Below are 17,879 nucleotides of genomic sequence, written 5' to 3' on the forward strand. Positions count from 1 at the left end.
GATGAGAATCTTTCGGGTCACAGCTTTGCGTCCCTGGCAGCATCTGCACGTGCTTTTCCATCGCCAAAGTGCGACAATTGCCACACCAGAAATGGGTCGCTCTCATGTGCACTGTCGAACTTTCTCCTTCCTCTCATCTCACAAATCGAAAGGGACCAACGCGGGCTTGCGTTGGAGAATTCCTGAGTGCAACTAGGTCCTCTGGTGATAGGGCGAGCAATGGCGGCGCGAACACTATGCTCTTACTAGGATGGGCAACGCAAAGCTCAGTTGGTTCATGAGCAGTAGCATGTGCGAGGAGATATCGTATGATCGCACGGCCGCAAAAATAAAAACACGTCGAGGAGGCTCACAAAGATTCATTGTCGAGTGCACCATGACTGCTGAAGACCGTATATGCAAGAGTTCGCTGTTTGGGGGTATGTGATCAACCACACGGTGGATGCAAGACCAGAGTCGTGAATCAATCAAGTGGCTTAAGCAGCTTCCTTGATTTTGGCCTTCTCGGTCGTTCCGTTTATCAGTTCCTTGCCTGCAGAAACCTATTGACCCAGACGCACAAACACTGGGGATGAAGTCGTTACTCAAAAGGGCGCGATCCTGCAGCCCTCGCATCTTCCGGCTGATCTTCCATATCATTTGAATCGATACTCCTCATAAACGCCCTCACCGCGTCATCTACCTGAAAGATACGTCTCAAACTGTATGCGTCGGCCCCTATCACCCTCAGGCCGGAGAGATTCCGTGCCCGACTCAGCGCGACGTATGCCTGTCCGTGCTCGAACATGCGTGAAAGATCAACAACGACGCGGTCAAGACTGAGACTCTGGCTTTTGTGAATCGTCATGGCCCAGCCTTGCGTCAGGGGGATCTGTGTTCGTGACAAGTAGCTGTAAGGCGACTGATCGCCGTACCCGATGACAGCGCAATCGGGACCGATGACCTTTTTCTCGCCATTGGCGAACCTGACTTTGGGGACTAAAGTGTGTCAGCAAAGATGTCAAGCCAAGGGCCCGCTGCGGGGAGACGTGTTGCTTACACATGTCCTTGTTGCTCCATGCGCTTCTGAGATAATCCACGATGCGCTTATGTCTCTCCGTCGCAGCGCGATAGCCGTCATAGTCATCTTGGTAGTTCTGCAGCAACGGCGGCCGTGGCTCTTGGATCGTGTCGCTGGGTACGAACCCTATGACGACGCCCTGCCGCCCGTTGCAAAGACCGCTGTCTAGATCAACCTGGGATGGCGTCAGTCTGTAGCTGAAGCGTCGGATTCAGGCTGTTAAACGTACATTGGCGAGCAGTATGACGGGCGTGTCCACCTTCAGCTGCAGTTCTCGAGGATAGCGGTGCTCGTGAAGGCGGTCGAGGGGCTGCCGTGTCTCCCCTCTGGCGAGAGTACAAGCATCGGCAGCTTTGTACTCGTGAACATGACCAGGGATCTTGACGAACTCCCCAAGGTTGCGCTGATCGACCTGCTCCCGGGTGGACTTGAGCTCAGTCCCGTTCTCAGCTTCGGCGTGGTGGGCGAGGAGAAGGTTTGCGTCGGCATCATCGAGATGCTGGCCGAGCCGGCATTTCTGGAGGACTTTGATGAACGCCTCATCCGACTGACGGTGGATTTTCGTCAACCGCACGCACTTGAAGTTGCATCTTTTCCATTCGAGGGCCTTGAATGCCCATTTGTCCCGATCTTCAAATGCGTCGCCATGGCCGTCGGGGCACGTCCACTGGTCGTTTAGCTTTTTCATTTCCCTACCGCAGTGTAGGCAGTACCCGAACGGCTTGACGGGCGGCAACTGGCAAAAGTCACCAACTACAATGATCTGAACGCCCCCAAACGGTTCCGGGTCGTCTCGGATGGCGCTCATGACATAGCTGAGTCGCTCAAAGAACTGGTTCTCGACCATGCTGATTTCGTCGATGATGACGACTGCTGTGTTACAGTATCGGTTGAAGATACGTTGGCCACGTGCCTTTTTGATAACGCTACCATGACCATCCAGGGGCTTCTTCGCGTCCTCGGGTGTCCAACCGGCGTAGTTGTAGGTGGTTCTACCGCCGATGTTGATGGAGGCCTGACCGGTGGGCGCGAGGAGGTGTACTGCCTGGCCCGTGTCTTGGTAGCGGGCAGCGAGCGTTCTGTGAAGGGCCCTGACCACAACAGACTTTCCGCACCCGCCGGACCTTAAGTCATGCAGTCAGCCAACGAGGTATTTGGGGCGACTTGTCAGAGCATACCCAGTGATGAACAGGTTGTCGCCCTGCATGGCAAGGTCGATTGCATTTTGCTGTTCTGGGCAGAGGGGAGGGTCCCCAGGTATGTGTAAGGGCTGTCTCTCCTGGCCCTGAGCGTCTGCCGCTTCGGGTCCGTCCCCTCCATCGTCCGTCGGGCCATCAACGGCTGCAGTCTCAAGCTCGGGTCTGGGGTGCGGGTGGCTTCGTATGATTGCGGGACGGTCGCGGTGTGGATTGTCGCGATGGGGGAGGGCCGGTGAGGAAGCAAGCGCTCGCGGAACGTCGCCGGTTTCTGCTATCGACCTAGGGTGACTCCGTGAGACTTCCTTGGTCAACTCGACTCGAAGTATGCCTTCCTGATGCATATTAGACGCGCACTCTCCAGGGTGGGTGACTCACGGCCTCTTGGAACGTCCTTGTGCCCTTGACTTTTTGGACATGCGTCAGCGGAATGTCCCTGAACGCGGCTGACGTCTGCTGAGGACATACATTGAGCACCTGAAAAGCCCGATGTTTGCAGCTTGCATTGAGGCCAGCTTGTGAATATCCCGCACTTTATTCCTTTCCACACGACGTAGTACGTCTTGCCCTTCGACTTGCTTGGCAGATTTCGGTCGATGCCTCGCGTGTATTCAGCCATCAGGCGCTCTACCTCGGCAAGGATCAGACTCTCAGGGTCGGCGGACGAGGAGCGTTTATCTCGGATTTGCAATGATTCGTGCCATCCCCCTGACCCTGCGCCTTCGTTTTGGGACGTCGCCATCGTGTTCGTCGGGGCGTGGACGGGGACGTTGGTGTGCACGGCCGGTGGGGGTCGTCGTTGCCGCCGCGTCGCTGGCTCCGGACGCGACTTGGTGCTTGGGTCTGCAAATGTGCCGAGTGCTTTTACGAACGCAGACGGAGGTCAGCGTTGCTCCAACGGGTCCTACCACCTCAAGGCCTTACCCAGATGCTGTCGGCACGCCGATCGGGGCGGGTCGTTGATGTGCGTGCTGCTCCGCGACCGCGGCGGACGTCGTGTGGATGCGGAGAAGACGGGCGGGGGACGGCCCGTCAGCCGCCGTGGGACAACACGTCGCGCCGCCCCCGTCAGGGTACTGGGTACCTTTGGCATACCAGCTGCCTGCCCCGGCGCGACGCGGGCCGCTCGGTATTGCGCTATCCTTGCTGCTGGAGCACAGCGCAATGTCGCTCCAGGCACGCGCAGCGGCAAGGGTCGCAGGTGGTGCTTCACGAGAGGCGTTCCACTCGCAGGTGGCAGCCCCAGGGCTGCCATGCGCACGGTCAACTGCGGGTGGCCTTGCTGTCGGCAGCGGACCCGCACGGTGCGGGACGGAGGAGCAGCGTCAACAGACAGCCAGGACGGCCCTGGCATGAAGGTCGGAACCAGGCTCAGACCCACCGCCCAAGTGGCGATGAACAACGGCTCGCACACGGTCTTGTGGCTGGGGCGTGCGCCCTCGCACGGACGGCATCGATTATTTCCCCACAATAGCCGCTTGCTCTGCCCGCCACGCCGGCGGGAGCTAGGATCTAGCTGAGACAAAGGCGGGGCTGGGCGGGGCATCGTTCTTGAGTATGAAGCAGCGGGGCCACGATCCATCCTGCGGAGTTTACAAGCAACTTTCCCAAATCGATTCCAACATGGCTGATGCACGTGGAGGACGCGGCCAGGCTCGCGGGGGCCGTGGCGGCGGTGATCGTGGTGGTGACCGTGGTCGTGGTGGTGGTGGTCGCGGCAGCTTCCCCAGAGGCGGAGGCGACGACCCGGGAGGCCATGGAGGTGGCAGCGGCTTCAGAGGAGACCGCGGTGGGCGCGGCGGCAGCTTTGGCGGAGGAGGCAGCGATCACAGAGGACGCGGTGGTAACTTTGGCGGAGGCGGCGATCGCGGTCGTGGACGAGGGGCCCGCGGCGGCTTCGCTCCTCGCCGTGACGCATTCGAAGACGAGGCTCATACTTTCTACGGGTGAGTCTTGCTATACTACGTGATGACATCGGAATTAACACCCTTCAGACAGGGCTCGGTTATTCCTCAGCCTGACGCCGACGTGACCAACCTCGAGGACGCCACCGTCAAGAACCACCAGTCGAGAGACAAGACCCTCGTCAAGAAGATGGGCAGTATGAAGCTCACCGACTCGACCGTCTCTTTCATGCCCTGTCGGCCGGCCTTCGGCACCAAGGGGAAGCAGATCGTTGTCTGGACCAACTACTTCCGCTTGCTCATCAAGCCCGTGGTCCTGTACCGGTACAACCTCGAGGTCCGCAAAGGCGAGATTGCAGACGCTCCGGCAGACGAGCCCAAGGGCAAACGAAAGGGCAAGGCGCAGGCCGGAGGCGGAGGCGGCGGCGGCAGCAATGGGCCCCTCACCAGTGTCCCGAAGCGCAAGCTCAAGATCATCCTGCAGCACGCTCTCGCGGAGCTTCGACGCCTTGAGCCGAACGCCGTGCTGGCAACCGAGTTCAAGTCCCAGCTCGTCTCGCTCAACAAGTTGCAGCTCGCAAAGAACCCTATCGTCGTCAGGTTCAAGAACGAGAACGCCACGCGCGAGGAGCTCTTCAACGTCAAGATCGTCGGTGAGACCGAGGCCCCGTTGGCTGCCATGGCCCAGTACCTCCGAGACATGGTCGACCCCAGCGATCCCGACGACGCGCACTTCCCCCGCTTCGAGACCTCCGTCGATGCCCTCAATGTCGTACTCGGCCACAGCCCACGCGCGAACGACGAGGTCGCCGCCGTCGGCAAGGGCCGCTTCTTCCCGTACGGTCCCGGGGCCTCCTCGGCGCGGCTCGGCCAGCAGGGCCCCCTCACGGCCATCAGAGGATTTTTTCAGAGCGTCCGGCTCGCCACCGGCAGGGCCTTGCTGAACGTCAACGTCACTCACGGCGTCTTCAAGACCGATGTCCTTGTCAGCGACCTTTGCAGGTGGTCCGGCGTCAACGTATTCGGCACTGGCAACATCAACGCGCAGGACACCGTTCATATGAGATTGCGTGGCTTATCCAAGTTCCTCGCCAAGACCCGCGTGACCGTCCAGTTTCGCACCGCCGACGGTAAGGACGTCACGGCCAAGAAAGCGATACACGGGCTTGCGTGCAGTCGAGACCTCACGAGGCCCCCCGCTGGAAGCACTGTCTTTTTCTCCGAAGGCTTCGTCTACGGCGGCCCGCAGGAGGTTCGTTTCCAGCTGGATCCCGCAGAGGGCCAAACCAAGGTCCTTGGCAACAAGCGGCCTGGTCTCTACTCCGTCGCAGAATACTGGCGATGGAAGTACGGACAGGCTCCGGACAAGACCCTGCCCCTGGTCAACCTCGGCACCCCTTCCAAGCCCATGTTCTTCCCGGCCGAGCGCTGCACCATCACCGCCGGCCAGGCTGTCCGTTCCAAGCTCTCCGGAGACGAGACCACGGCGATGCTCGACTTTGCCTGCCGCTCTCCCTTTGCCAACGCCGTCTCCATCGAGCGCGACAGCGCGGCGGCTCTGGGCCTTGACGAGCCGACACTGAAGGACTTCGGCATCACGATCGACAAGAGGCTGTTGACCGTCATTGCCCGCGAGCTTCCACCACGCGTCGTAACGTATGCCGACCAAAAACCCCTTCACCCGCGCAGCGGCTCGTGGAATTTGGGCGGTGTCAAGTTCGTCAAGCCAGGTCCGAAAATAACCAACTGGAACTGGGTGCGCATCACGGAAGGCCCGAATCCCAGGGTGTCTACCGAAGTAGTCGAGGAGTCTGTCAAGCAGTTCGTCAAGTTTCTTAACGAAAGCGGAGTTGCCATCGACACTCAGGCCCCGAAAATCCGTCGCCAGATCATCATTGGCCGCGGCACCGCCACAGAGGACATCAGGAGAGCATTCGCAGCCTTAGCAGACGACACCACCAAGGCGAAGGGCACCACCAAAGGCTTCTTCCTGCTTGTCATCCTGCCTAAGCAGGACACCACGCTCTACGGTGCCGTCAAGTCTCTCGCCGACGTCCACTTCGGTTTCCACACCATATGCTCCGTGGAGAGGAAGTTCCTCCAGAACAACACCCAGATTTTCGCCAACATCGGTCTCAAGTGGAACCTCAAGAACGGCGGCAACAACCACCTCGTCAAGGACACCATCGACATCGTCGCCTCGGGCAAGGCCATGATTGTCGGATACGACGTCACGCATCCTACCAACATGTCCAACGACAGGAGCACAGCGCCCAGTCTCGTCGGGATGGTTGCCAGTGTCGACAGAGACCTCGGACAGTGGCCTGCTGTCGCGTGGGAGCAGCCTTCCCGCCAGGAGATGCTCGGGGACAAGCTGACGGAGCACTTCAAGCATCGCCTGGTGCTGTGGCGTCAGCGCAACCAGAACAAACTCCCCGAGTCCATCATCATCTACCGCGACGGCGTCTCAGAAAGCCAGTTCACCCAAGTCCTCGAGATCGAGCTTCCCATGATCCGCAAGGCGTGTAGCCAGCTTTATCCGCCCAAGCAGCGCCCGAAGCTAGCCATCATCGTGTCGGTCAAACGTCACCAGACGCGCTTCTACCCTGCATCTGAACAGAACATGGACCTGAAGTCGCGCAACATCAAGAACGGCACGGTCGTCGACCGCGGCGTCACCCAGGCACGCACCTGGGACTTCTACCTGACCGCCCACACGGCTCTCAAGGGGACCGCACGCCCGGCCCACTACACCGTGCTCATGGACGAGATCTTCAGGGAGAAGTATGGCGTCAGCGCCCCCGCCGCGGATCAGCTGGAGAAGCTCACCCACAACCTGTGCTACCTGTTCGGCCGCGCCACCAAGGCGGTCAGCATTTGCCCGCCGGCGTACTACGCAGACATTCTGTGTGATCGAGCCCGTCTCCACCGTCCTCATTTGTTTGATGTTTCGGACGCAGCGTCTACGGCCACAGGCGCGTCTCAGACTGCCACGCCATCGAACGCCATCCAGGTCCATCCGAACCTGAGGGACACGATGTACTATATCTGAGAGGGCATGCAGAATGCGGAGATGTGTCGGGCTATTCTATAGCTAGTGGACGGCAGGAATAGCGGAATAGAATGCATGATTCAGAGGAGTCAACTCTCAGGAGTCAGAATAGTCATTGACTTCGAGTCCGGTTGTCTCGTTACCATTGGCGAAGAGCTGTTTATCAGTCATGTGATACTGCGTATTTCTCTTTCACAGAGAATCAGATTCAGATACGTGTGGTGAGTCGCGAGCGCCATGTAAACATCTTCACTAGTTCTTCAAACCGTGTGAAGGCAGAGTTGGAAGATAAACCTCTTGATTTTGTATCTTCTAACATCATTAATCGATCTGCCACCCATTTCTCGCCAACATCATGTGTACGTTCTTGCTGAAGAGTGATTCCAGAAATATAGCTCGGAAGTCTAAATTCCCTTCAAGTTGAAACTGTCGAAGAGTTGCTTGTGAGCAGCGCTGGGCACGGATAGACGCCAAATATGATCGTTTGTCTTGCTGAGCTGTTGGCGAGAGTGACTTTCCCCACAGAAAACGGGGAAGAGCGGCAGCTCTTGGAAGTGGGACGGTATCGGCAAAACCCCAATCAATGATGCTGTTCATCTGTCAATTACAGTTGGACCGGCTGAAATCACAACGCGACAATTACCATTTGATATTATAATGCTCGTCCACAATGACATTTTCTGGTTTGAGATCTCCATGATCTACGGCGAATGACCTGTTGTTGTAGTCTGCTTGACCCTCGATGCTGAGAACTTCACAGAGTCGGGCTTGCTGCTCGTCGCAGTCCTTTTCGGATAGCCCAGGAAGCATGCCGTTGATGACTCGACTCCGCTTATTTCGGATGATTCTTTCAAAAAATCCCTGCCATGTCGTCTTGCCTGGACTGCGATTAGTGTGGGTTGCGTACGAGGAAGAGTAATTCCACATACCATCTTCCATCGAGCATTCGATCAATCGGGTTTGTATTGTCGCTAGTTCCTCAAGAAATTTATCTCGAAGAAGACGGGGCGGGTGGTAATCATCCCAACGCGCTTGTGAACCCTCACCCCAGGACAAAACAAGGAACGGGTGCTTGATCGGATTGTCAAACGTCAAACTGAACCCAAGAGGCTCGGGGGACCAGCGAAAGTCCTGCTGCTTGAGTTTGCTCAGTGTTTGCCATTCCGTACGAAGGGCAGAGACGATGCCATCGCGATCAGTCATATGAAGTGGCACGCGGACAGCTATGCTTTTCCGATCTTGGGTGTCTCCTTGCGGGAGGAAGCTGAGCTTGTAGACACTGCATTGTCCTCCACGAAACTGGCCATCCACAGATAAAAATGTTCCTCTGAGGTTCAGCTGGCGCACAGCAGTTAGAATGCTTTCTTCGTCTAATCTCGGCTCATCTTTTGGAAGCATGATTGGTGTTCAGACGCAGTGAAGTGCATGGGGGAGAAAAAGAGGGGGATTCGGCTCGTCGCGCTTGGGGGGGGAAGACCACATATATAGTAGACTGTGCATTAGTGCGCCTCGTTTTCCTGGGGCATTGAACCCGTCGGTCAGACGACCCACAAACTGAAAACTGGGGACAGAGGCAAAATCGAGGGCCCACTAAGACGTCTCATACACTACGGAGCTGTGCTTCATGGCGTGCTTCCCCACATCCATAATCCTTCCCTGCATAGAAGTGTACCTGTCCATACTACGGGCGTAACGTCAACACTAGCCTCCCCACTTTCTGCAGAGTTATTTTTCACTGAATCAAGATTCACTGAAACGTTCACCCGTATAGCATCGTAAATTAATGCCAACATGTTCGACGGAGGCAAGCAAAAAGACAGCTAGAGTTATACACGAGCGGAATGAGTGTATTTAAGGCGTGCTAATCACAGACCTTGGTAATTAAGGTAATGACAGTGATACTTTCGTGATCTCTATTCGTGTTTGTCTCAGAGCTTCCCGAAAAGTAGGAGGGCTAAATGACGTATTGAACGGCAATCGGCGAACAAGCTAATGAGAGGACATTGCTGGGACTTCTCGGCAATTGTTCTTAGCCGGACACGGTATAGACGTGGACGCCATGGCCATGGTCTTCGCTGTTGCCATTGCAGGTGCAACGGCATCCTCGTTGCCACAGCTCAGTAGAGAAATACCAGATGGTAGGGATATGAACCAAGTCCTTTGGATACTAGTTCAAATGAGTTAGATACTAATTTCCGACCAAAAGTTTGATCCAAAGTTGTTACTTATGACATACATCTTGAGGCTCAAGATTGATGTTAGCTCGGCCATTGGTGATCTCGCAAGAGCCCTGAAAATCGTCTCCAGGGTAACGAGATAGCCCGAGAAATCCAATCAAGCCGAGGTCCTTGAGCAGGGTTTTGAACCTGTCCACGAACTCCATGGCTGCTGAAGAGAGCTGTGCATCCTCACTTCCGGAGTAGCGGAACTCAGTGGGACGGAGGACGCCGTCTTTGTCGAATGCCCACACGGAGCCGTGCAGTCCCTCCATTCCTGGAACAGTTGCAGCCCAAGGAGTAGAAGTTCCGCGGTATTCAACCAACTTCTCGTTGGGATCAAGATCAAAATGACGATGGAGCATGGCCACGCCAAATGTTCGATCCATGCCAGACTCGACAAAGAAGTTCTTGATCGTCGTCGCGATCACCTCCTCACCCTTGGCCTCACCAAGAAACTTAGCCTTGGCATACTCAAGGGTTGGAAGGTCCTGAAAATGCTGGTGCGAGTATTCGTTGATGGAAGGTAAAGAGGTGATAACGTCGGCAGCGGCCATAGCGATGAAGTGAAGTAAGCGTTTTGGAGTGGACAACAATGGATGATCTAGTTGAGTGCAGAAGAGAAAAATATTCTTTCGACAGGAGAATTCCGTGGCCTTAAATACAGTTCTCGGGTCATCTTTCGATGCTGTCTCTTTATCGGTGACATGCCTTGGTACAAGTTCGCAGCCACTTCGAGTGCACAGATGTACTGATTGGCCAGCAGCACACGTGCGCTCGGAAAGCCAGTAAATGCAACGTTTGCTGGGATCTGATGGCGCGATTTCTGGAGAGACATCTGCGGGTTGCAAGTAGTTGGAACCATTGGTTTCCGAGGTGAGCGGACTGCATATTTTAGTGGCAGTCACATAGTTGGGCTGCAGCGTGACAGCAATCGGAAACCGTCATCCCCACCGGTTCTGCTCGGCGTGGTCCCATGGAGCAATCAAAGCCGACGGAGCAGTTGGATGCTCAACCGGCAGGCAACCTTTTCGGCTTCTATCGGCCGCTACTTGTAGGACCATGGCTTTTCCTTGGTCACTTAGAACACGCGGCTAAGGGGTGTGAACATGAATCTGGACCACCTGCAGGTATATCACCCACCTACGTATACACACCCCTTTGCGTGGCATACCTGAATCCCTTTTGCAGTGTCCAAGACGCCCCGCAGACAGCGTTCAGTAGATGATGCAGCCAGGAAGTAAAGCCTATTTGAGCGGTTCGCCAACACTCGGAAATTCATTCATAACCGGTGCTATGCGCCGTTTTCTGCGGGCAGACAAGCAGCCTGCACACCTCTTGCAGTCGAGGTGGTAGACGTGTTGTATAGTGCGCAGGGATTGTGGGGCTTTTCCTCCATGGACCGTACCAGCCCCCGTCAGAGGCAATCTAATCATACTACGACTGCAAAGTCAGTCGCCTTCTAATACATAGCTGTGTGAGATATCTGACTTAACAATCAGAAGCACCGATGAACCAAGAGGAGGTATTTCGTGTCACTCGGCTTTCTCTATTACTGTTCGGATCTAAATCTTCTGCCGTTGAACCCTAGGAAGCGCCGCCATTTCAGTGTGACTCACGAACTCCACCGGCGATGAAGAATATGGTGGCATCGGGATGCTTCCGATGCCCGTTGACTGTTCAGGCGAGCCTCAATTCCAGTCGGACCGGCTGTCATCAGCATAGTCCCCTCATATCTCGTTAACCAGTGACGTGGAAGTGTGTATCGTATATCTCTCAAACTAACGCGTACGAAAGACTTTACATTGTTCAACTCTAAGCGGGCCATCACTTTCTGGACTATTGCTCAGAATATCGGTCAGGATATCGTGTCGTGAGAGCCGAAGCTGGCTATTTCCATCAAGTCCAGAGGAAGCCGTTGCTGTAAAGCGTGATAATGCAGTCGAACGAGCAGTCACTCGAATCTCATTGGTCGAGAATCTAAGAATTCCTGGACTCGTTCACAAAGACTCTAGATTCCATCTCCGAGTCCACCTTCGAGGACCACAGATGATGATTGGTTCCGTAGGGCCTTGGAAGACGCAATAACTACACAGGTTTGTGTTTGGTACTGGGCTCAGATCCCCGATAAATACTACGACTTAAATCGGGCTGGGGACTAATAATGCCCTGGGTATTATGAGCATGCGAGACTGAATGCGTGACCGGGCATGTCAAGTCCCCAGATGCTGCTATGCGCGACTTGGTCCCAGTGCCAGAAGATCAACCCAACTCTCCAGTGAATAACGTGACCCATCTCCGCAGGCGTCGTCCCCGTCCCATCAAGTGCGGTACTGGAGTTCCGAAAAGGACCGAAATCGATCGGGTGACAGGCTGAAGGCGGCGCTCATGGCGTCTGACCTTTGTGCGATCCTGTCCTGTGCCGACGTAAGAAATAAATCGACCCAGGTGATGCTGAAGCCGCTGCTCATATGATTGCCGAGCTGGTGGGCGCCATTCACAGACGCTGTGGCCCCTGTGTCAACATGTTTCGTCTGCCGGCACAGGCACACGTGGCAGTACACGATCGAGAGGATTTGGATGCTGAAGAGCACAACCTAATTGTCATTAGCGCGCGTTCGGAAGGACGACGGAGCACTTGCCGTTGATGCAGGCGTGGTATCCAGGATGGACGACAACACGGGCGCGCCGACGTACAGTGCCATCATGAGTCTGAGTTGGCCGTATTTCAAGCTGAGTCCTGCGTAGAGAGGCGATCCCAAATAGGCTGGAAGGAAGGGGAGGTCGAGGACGCCGACGCTGAGGACGAGGGCACGGATAAGGCGCGCGTGCGGAGGGTACCGGGCGGCCAGGTGCATGGCCAGCACCAGCATCACGCTTCCGGTGGCGACTATGCAGGCGGCACGGAGAGCCCCTTCAAAACCTGAGGACGTGAATGAATCAGCATGTCGTGAATGCCAGTAAGGTCAGAGGCTACGCATACCGGGGATGGCTTTGTGCCTCATGTTGGAGTGAAGATACCCACGAACAGGGGTCGAAGGGCCAGCACGAGTGCAGTGACCGAAGCGCATATGGCTAGGATGGCGGTAGATTTGGATGCAGTGTTTTCCGATCACGGCGAGCAGCACAATCCGTATGTGAATTAATGGTTGAAAACGCCGGAAGTCTGCATGGAAATAGCAATACATAAGTAGGATAACTGCCACTTGTGCCTTTGAAGGCATCGGCCAGATTGAACCTCGACGCCAAATGGAAACCTCAAAGCTATGCAGCAGTGGCAGCACAGTAACAGGAAACATCAGCTTGACCAGAGGGGGCGATGGCACACAGGGGGCGTGATCTCAAACTCGAGGCATGGATGCTGGATGTGCCTCCCACATCCGTTTGGCTGGCGCCGATGTCACTGGCAAAGCTGGCGTCAACCGAGACATGCAGACACGAAGAGTTAGCTGAATGGCACCTACCCATAATGGATATGTACGGCACGCATGCTAGCTTGCATGGGTGATGCAGCCAGATGGCTATTCGTCCACAGCCAGGCAATCATCGACCCCTTCTCCTGTATGCCATTCTCTATGAGTCGGAGAACTGCGTCATATTCCGTTAACGGCTTACAGCCTATCTCAATAAATGCGCGACCTGGGTGGCTTCAACCCTCCGCCAATAGCTTACAAGGGATGAGATCCATAACATTTTCAGTCTCCCATTACTAATAAACATCACGATTCGGCCAAGGCACTATTCGGACCGAATAGTCATGCACTGTTTCAAGAGTACGCAAACGCTGTACAAATTCTCCTACTTAACGAGTTCCCCTCGGAGGAAATAATGCCATCTCAGTTGCCCCGACTTTGGACCTGATGTTAACCTGGGTCACCGGACAGTAAGCACATCTAGAAACACCACAATATCTACATGCAGCTTCGCGAATTGGAATGCCGGAATTGCCGCATGTACACTATCGATGCAGCGCAGCAGGTCAGAACAATAATGTCGAGCTTGTATTGGCATGGCCCACTTACGCACTGCCACACTGGCACCTGTCGTTTTGGGCCGAGCTCGATAAGTTTCGGTTTGGGGAGGTCCAAATACTGAAGGGAGAGAGGGACCAGCGTGGATATTGATGGCGGCAATGGAATTTGCTGGATAATCATGGTGGGCTGCGGTTGGACGCTGCAGTTCAGTGGCGGTGGAGGGAGGAGGCGACTGGAGATTTGTCACCGGCTTCTATCGAAAAGAGTTGAGACGACTGGAGAATTACCTTCAATTTAGAATTCGTTGTTTCCTGGTATATATAGATTTGGATAGATTTTGCAGAAATCAATCGCATTTGTAGTGGCACTTCACTCATACTTCTGGTGGTAAGTACCATCGCTGTTGGGGCAGCATCGTCGGTCAAGTGGCCGTCTGCAGGCGGTGAGCGTGTTGTTGACGCCAATCAGGGCGTGCGGCATCCGAAGACATTCCCCGTCTTCTCCATGGCGGTGATCATCGGAAAGGCCGCCCGTTCGGGGGTTGTCGTGCTTCAGGGGAGCTCGACGCGGGATGAAAAGCAATAATGGGACAGCCAACACCACGAATGGCCGGACACGTCAAGATGAGCGCCGTGCCAGCCGTCGTGGTGCGCAGTCGACACCGGGGCTGGTGCCCTGGCTCGTCCAGTTGGCGTCTTGCGCCTGCGGACGTTGGCACGTCGTTGAATTGGCCAATGATCGGCGCGCCAAAGATCGGCGCCATTTGGGCGTAATTCGACGCCGCTCGTTGGGCCCACCCACATGGATGCGGAGGGCTGATACACCAACACCGGCTGCGAGAGCGACCCTGCCCCCTCCCTGTGCGGGCTGGCCAGGGGGGCGTGTCGGCGTGCGAGGTGACTCCAGGCTTCTGCAGTCATCTTGGCACACCCCTGCACCACCGTCCCAGGCCCTTGCTCCTGGCGCGCACGCCCCTCGCGCTAGCGCCACGCAGCGACGCACCCGCGCGGCGCTCGCTACATCCAGGTACTCGTCGGCCCCTGCTCCGGTACGCCGTTCCCTGCCATCCGCGGGGCGGCGCAACGTCTGCGAGGCGACCGCGACAGGCCCGGCAACGACGCCAGCGACCAGCGCAGCGACGAGTGCCGTCTGGCCCTGCGACCCCTGGGTGATGATGGCCGACTTTTTGGGGAGACATGGAGCGAGACACGGAGGGTTCAGAGACGGCACGCTGAAGACGCGGCAACATGGCCGCGAAACTGTCGGACCTCAACGCGAACCCGTTGCAGGCGGCTGCGAGCGCTGCAGAGACTCTCATCGTCGACGAACTCCCCTCGGAGGCAACCTTGCGTCTCGAATTCGACCACCTTGTTACCATCATTATTGCACTACAGACAACGCGCTGCACTGGCTCGCGGGATCGCCCGGACGAAAACGCGCTGCGTCGTCTCATCAGACGTGCTCTTAAACTTGAAAACCTTCGCATCATTCAGCAATCCGCCTCAGAAGACTCTGAAAAGACCTCTGATCGTTCTCTTCTCGGCGGCGGCCGGCCCAAGGTGGACATCAAATACATCTCCGCGCACGATCTGGCGGCGGCCTTCGGGCGTTCCCCACAGGTCTGCGGCCGCGCTCGCCTCCCGTTGAAGCGTCTATGAAGCCGCCTGACGAAGCTCTGGCAACGAGGAAAGGTATTTCTCGTCCATCCTCGCTCTGTATCATTGCCCGCACGTCTGCAGGCCGATCCGCAAGACGTGGGCTTACGCCGTTTTTGACTTCGCGGCCGAACATCTGTCCTTCGACGGGACTGAAGACATGAGACGAGCAGACTGGCGGTTGCCTGCTGTGCATCCACGACATCCGTACCGGGACCGGGCTTGCTTGGGGTCGACGGGGCCGGCGCTCGAGATGGATTTGCGCCCTCATTCGCACCTGAGATGAAGCTCTCGAGTGTCCGACACGCTGAGATGAAGGTATGCATCTTGAGATGGTGTGCATCTCTTCCAGCATCCCGACACAACTGATATCAGGGCGCATGAAGGAGTTGAATACTCGGAAAAGATGAGAATCCGGAGGAGTTGAATTGTAGCGTACATTAGGTCGCCAGGAGCCTATAGGACCTATAGGATCCCTTGAGCACTACTTCAAGGGGCTAATCACTGACCATGAAGGCTTCCAGGCCTTCCTTAGCGTGACAAACTTCTTCCAGAAGATCTGCCCGCAGTACTGAGAGATAGGCCATAACCTATACTCCGAACAAAAGTCTACCTCATAGGGGAGACCAGACTACTATAACGGAACTAGGGCACCAGTGGGAACTAGGGATGGATAGAACACGGAAGTGACTCACGAGTAAGATCTGGAGGACGGGAGGGACAGCGTGTACTGTATAGTATATAGCGAGAACCTACGGCCCTCCACGCCACATACCCTTCGGGAGGTCGGCCGCAAGGGCGGCTGCGCCCTTGCCGCCACGGCGTTAAATACAAAACAAAAACAAATAGGTTGGATCTTTCCAACTTCTTATGCCATTGTTTTTATGGAATACCGCTTTGATGAAAGAAGTCACACCACATTCCTGGCCGTGGTATCACAGCCACATGCCTCTTAACACGTCAGTGAAGGTTACTCGCGGCGCCTCATGCTTTGCGGCAGTGGAGGTGAGGTTACGAAGGGCCAACGCGTGCAGTGATGGGACCATCTGAACGGGCAGAGACGGATCACTGTCACCGCCGAGCGGAATATCTCTGAGCTCGTCACTTTCACAGAACCCCAATCATATGTGGACGACGGCACATCTGAGGATGACCTCTTTCGCTGCATGGGCCGCTATTGGATAAGTCTAAACGTTCCCAACAGTTGTCTGAGACTTCCCAATCACATCAGGCACATCGACCAAGGGCCTCGATCAAGACGGAACGCCTCTCTACACTCCATGTCATTCTTAAGGTGATTCTTAGCCAGCGGTCTTCGTGAAAACCCTTTCCCACAGTAATTGCATGAGTAAGGCTTGTAATGCGTGTCTAGACATCCGCTTCCGATTCACCATGAGTAAAGAGTGACGGTTCCGAAGAGGGTGGCCTTACATGTACTGGGTCTTTGTCATTGCCGATTGGTGGGTGCACTTTTGATAATGAGGGCAATAATAATTGCCGTTTGCATCTGGGGGTTTTGAGTAATCGGGATGATTCCTATTGACGGTGATTCCACCCTCTTGCTTTGCAGAACTACTGTCATTGCTGGCTTGAGCTATCTCCGTGACGCATGAGGCTTGAGACTGACAATCGTACTGCCTTCCAGAAGCCGTCGTGCCCCTCAGCAAAGTGGGCGGTCCTGACCCGTACTGAGACAGGCTATGAGCATACGATCCAGCGATATCCTGAATTAAGTCCAGCTGGCACTCTGTAGTCGAAGCCGCTCCGCAGTGCCACGGTGCGCCCTGCTCCTGCTCAAGAAGCAAGCTTGGCTGCATCACTGCAGGTATAGTGGTATCTGGGTAGCTTGCGCGGAGTCCCGGGAGACGATAATCCAGCTCAAACACGCGGAAAACATCGTTGCTGATTACATTAGGAGGAATCTGCGGCGGTCGCGAGTGCAAGTCACTGAGACCGTTCTGATCTAAGACAACTGACCAAACGCGCACAATGCTAACGAGAGGTTAACTCGCCATGCTGGACTTGAAGATTCTGATACCTACAGCATGCAAAAACTACCATCAAAATATGAAAAGAACTCCTCCTTGCAGTTTGTAGTGCCGGGACATGTGCCGTGTACGAGCGGGTTCACATGATCTTGTTCGAACTCTTCCCAGGTACTGGGGAGGTTTTCCGGGTGCGGATAACCCAGCGGCACCTCTCAATCTAGCGAATGGATGCAACGTCCAGTCGCCAGGTGGCATACGAGGTAGTCTACCAGTGGGCCTTGGTGCTGTGTGATGTGGTACGGCGGGCTCTGAATGCCGAAACCAACGTGGGCATAGTGACGCGTGAAATCCAGAGGCAACATCGCTCGGCGAGTTCGTTTAGTTACAGAGCGGACAATAGATGCGTTCTGAAAACCGACAGAAAAGTGCACTTTGTGAGGACTGGCTCCAGTTATGTACACCTGGTCCGGGTCAGCTTAAGACCGGATCAGATGGAGACACCAGGCAAAGGGAACAACAGTACGTGCCATTGAAGAATGGGACCGCACCTTGGCCTGTGTCCCACCAGACCATGTCGTAACGAGCTGAACCGCTTTAAAACTACCAAGGACAACGACCACAAAAAGCAAGTCTGCATCGCAGCGAAATGGATGCCAGTCGAAGAACACATGTTTGGCTGCGTGCAGAGGTGGCAGTGGAACGCGACATAACCCCCATGTCTCAGCGCTCTCTGCGCCCGTATCTGCATGAGTGCGCGTCAGTACCTCATCAAATGATAGCACCGTTCTTCCCTTTGAGCGAGCCCCCCACCCCCCTCTCCCCGGTAAGGTAATT

General features: G+C 55.7%; 8 protein-coding genes across 8 annotated transcripts; 2 read left to right on the forward strand and 6 right to left on the reverse strand.

Moving 5' to 3' along the window:
• Window positions 1-580: 580 nt before the first annotated feature.
• Window positions 581-3,802, reverse strand: pfh1-2 (ATP-dependent DNA helicase pfh1; the record flags this gene model as incomplete). The annotated part of the gene is made up of 7 exons (XM_066151561.1): window positions 581-978; window positions 1,040-1,235; window positions 1,290-2,184; window positions 2,239-2,591; window positions 2,635-2,663; window positions 2,725-3,117; window positions 3,181-3,802. 7 exons carry the CDS (start codon window positions 3,800-3,802, stop codon window positions 581-583), a joined length of 2,886 nt encoding a protein of 961 aa, XP_066009141.1.
• Window positions 3,803-3,879: 77 nt separating this feature from the next.
• On the forward strand, window positions 3,880-7,212 carry AGO5-2 (Protein argonaute 5; the record flags this gene model as incomplete). Its single annotated transcript, XM_066151562.1, has 2 exons — window positions 3,880-4,202; window positions 4,251-7,212. The coding sequence occupies 2 exons, from the start codon at window positions 3,880-3,882 to the stop codon at window positions 7,210-7,212; spliced, it is 3,285 nt and encodes a 1,094-aa protein (XP_066009140.1).
• Window positions 7,213-7,533: 321 nt separating this feature from the next.
• CGGC5_v005876 (uncharacterized protein) lies at window positions 7,534-8,610 on the reverse strand (the record flags this gene model as incomplete). The annotated part of the gene is made up of 3 exons (XM_032027286.1): window positions 7,534-7,801; window positions 7,856-8,090; window positions 8,142-8,610. 3 exons carry the CDS (start codon window positions 8,608-8,610, stop codon window positions 7,534-7,536), a joined length of 972 nt encoding a protein of 323 aa, XP_031876311.1.
• A 631-nt stretch (window positions 8,611-9,241) lies between these two features.
• On the reverse strand, window positions 9,242-9,985 carry CGGC5_v005877 (uncharacterized protein; the record flags this gene model as incomplete). The annotated part of the gene is made up of 2 exons (XM_032027287.1): window positions 9,242-9,379; window positions 9,449-9,985. The coding sequence occupies 2 exons, from the start codon at window positions 9,983-9,985 to the stop codon at window positions 9,242-9,244; spliced, it is 675 nt and encodes a 224-aa protein (XP_031876309.1).
• A 2,040-nt stretch (window positions 9,986-12,025) lies between these two features.
• On the reverse strand, window positions 12,026-12,433 carry CGGC5_v005878 (uncharacterized protein; the record flags this gene model as incomplete). The annotated part of the gene is made up of 2 exons (XM_032027288.2): window positions 12,026-12,351; window positions 12,412-12,433. 2 exons carry the CDS (start codon window positions 12,431-12,433, stop codon window positions 12,026-12,028), a joined length of 348 nt encoding a protein of 115 aa, XP_031876289.2.
• Window positions 12,434-13,339: 906 nt separating this feature from the next.
• CGGC5_v005879 (uncharacterized protein) lies at window positions 13,340-13,758 on the reverse strand (the record flags this gene model as incomplete). Its single annotated transcript, XM_066151563.1, has 3 exons — window positions 13,340-13,386; window positions 13,451-13,634; window positions 13,690-13,758. 3 exons carry the CDS (start codon window positions 13,756-13,758, stop codon window positions 13,340-13,342), a joined length of 300 nt encoding a protein of 99 aa, XP_066009137.1.
• An 891-nt stretch (window positions 13,759-14,649) lies between these two features.
• On the forward strand, window positions 14,650-15,060 carry CGGC5_v005880 (uncharacterized protein; the record flags this gene model as incomplete). The annotated part of the gene is made up of 1 exon (XM_032027289.2): window positions 14,650-15,060. One exon carries the CDS (start codon window positions 14,650-14,652, stop codon window positions 15,058-15,060), a length of 411 nt encoding a protein of 136 aa, XP_031876315.2.
• Window positions 15,061-16,425: 1,365 nt separating this feature from the next.
• Window positions 16,426-17,104, reverse strand: CGGC5_v005881 (uncharacterized protein; the record flags this gene model as incomplete). Its single annotated transcript, XM_066151564.1, has 4 exons — window positions 16,426-16,436; window positions 16,489-16,493; window positions 16,693-17,049; window positions 17,100-17,104. The coding sequence occupies 4 exons, from the start codon at window positions 17,102-17,104 to the stop codon at window positions 16,426-16,428; spliced, it is 378 nt and encodes a 125-aa protein (XP_066009203.1).
• Window positions 17,105-17,879: the final 775 nt, after the last annotated feature.

This window comes from Colletotrichum fructicola (assembly GCF_000319635.2).
Source record: "Colletotrichum fructicola Nara gc5 chromosome Unknown KSG_Nara_v1_contig03, whole genome shotgun sequence".
Taxonomy (NCBI): domain Eukaryota; kingdom Fungi; phylum Ascomycota; class Sordariomycetes; order Glomerellales; family Glomerellaceae; genus Colletotrichum; species Colletotrichum fructicola.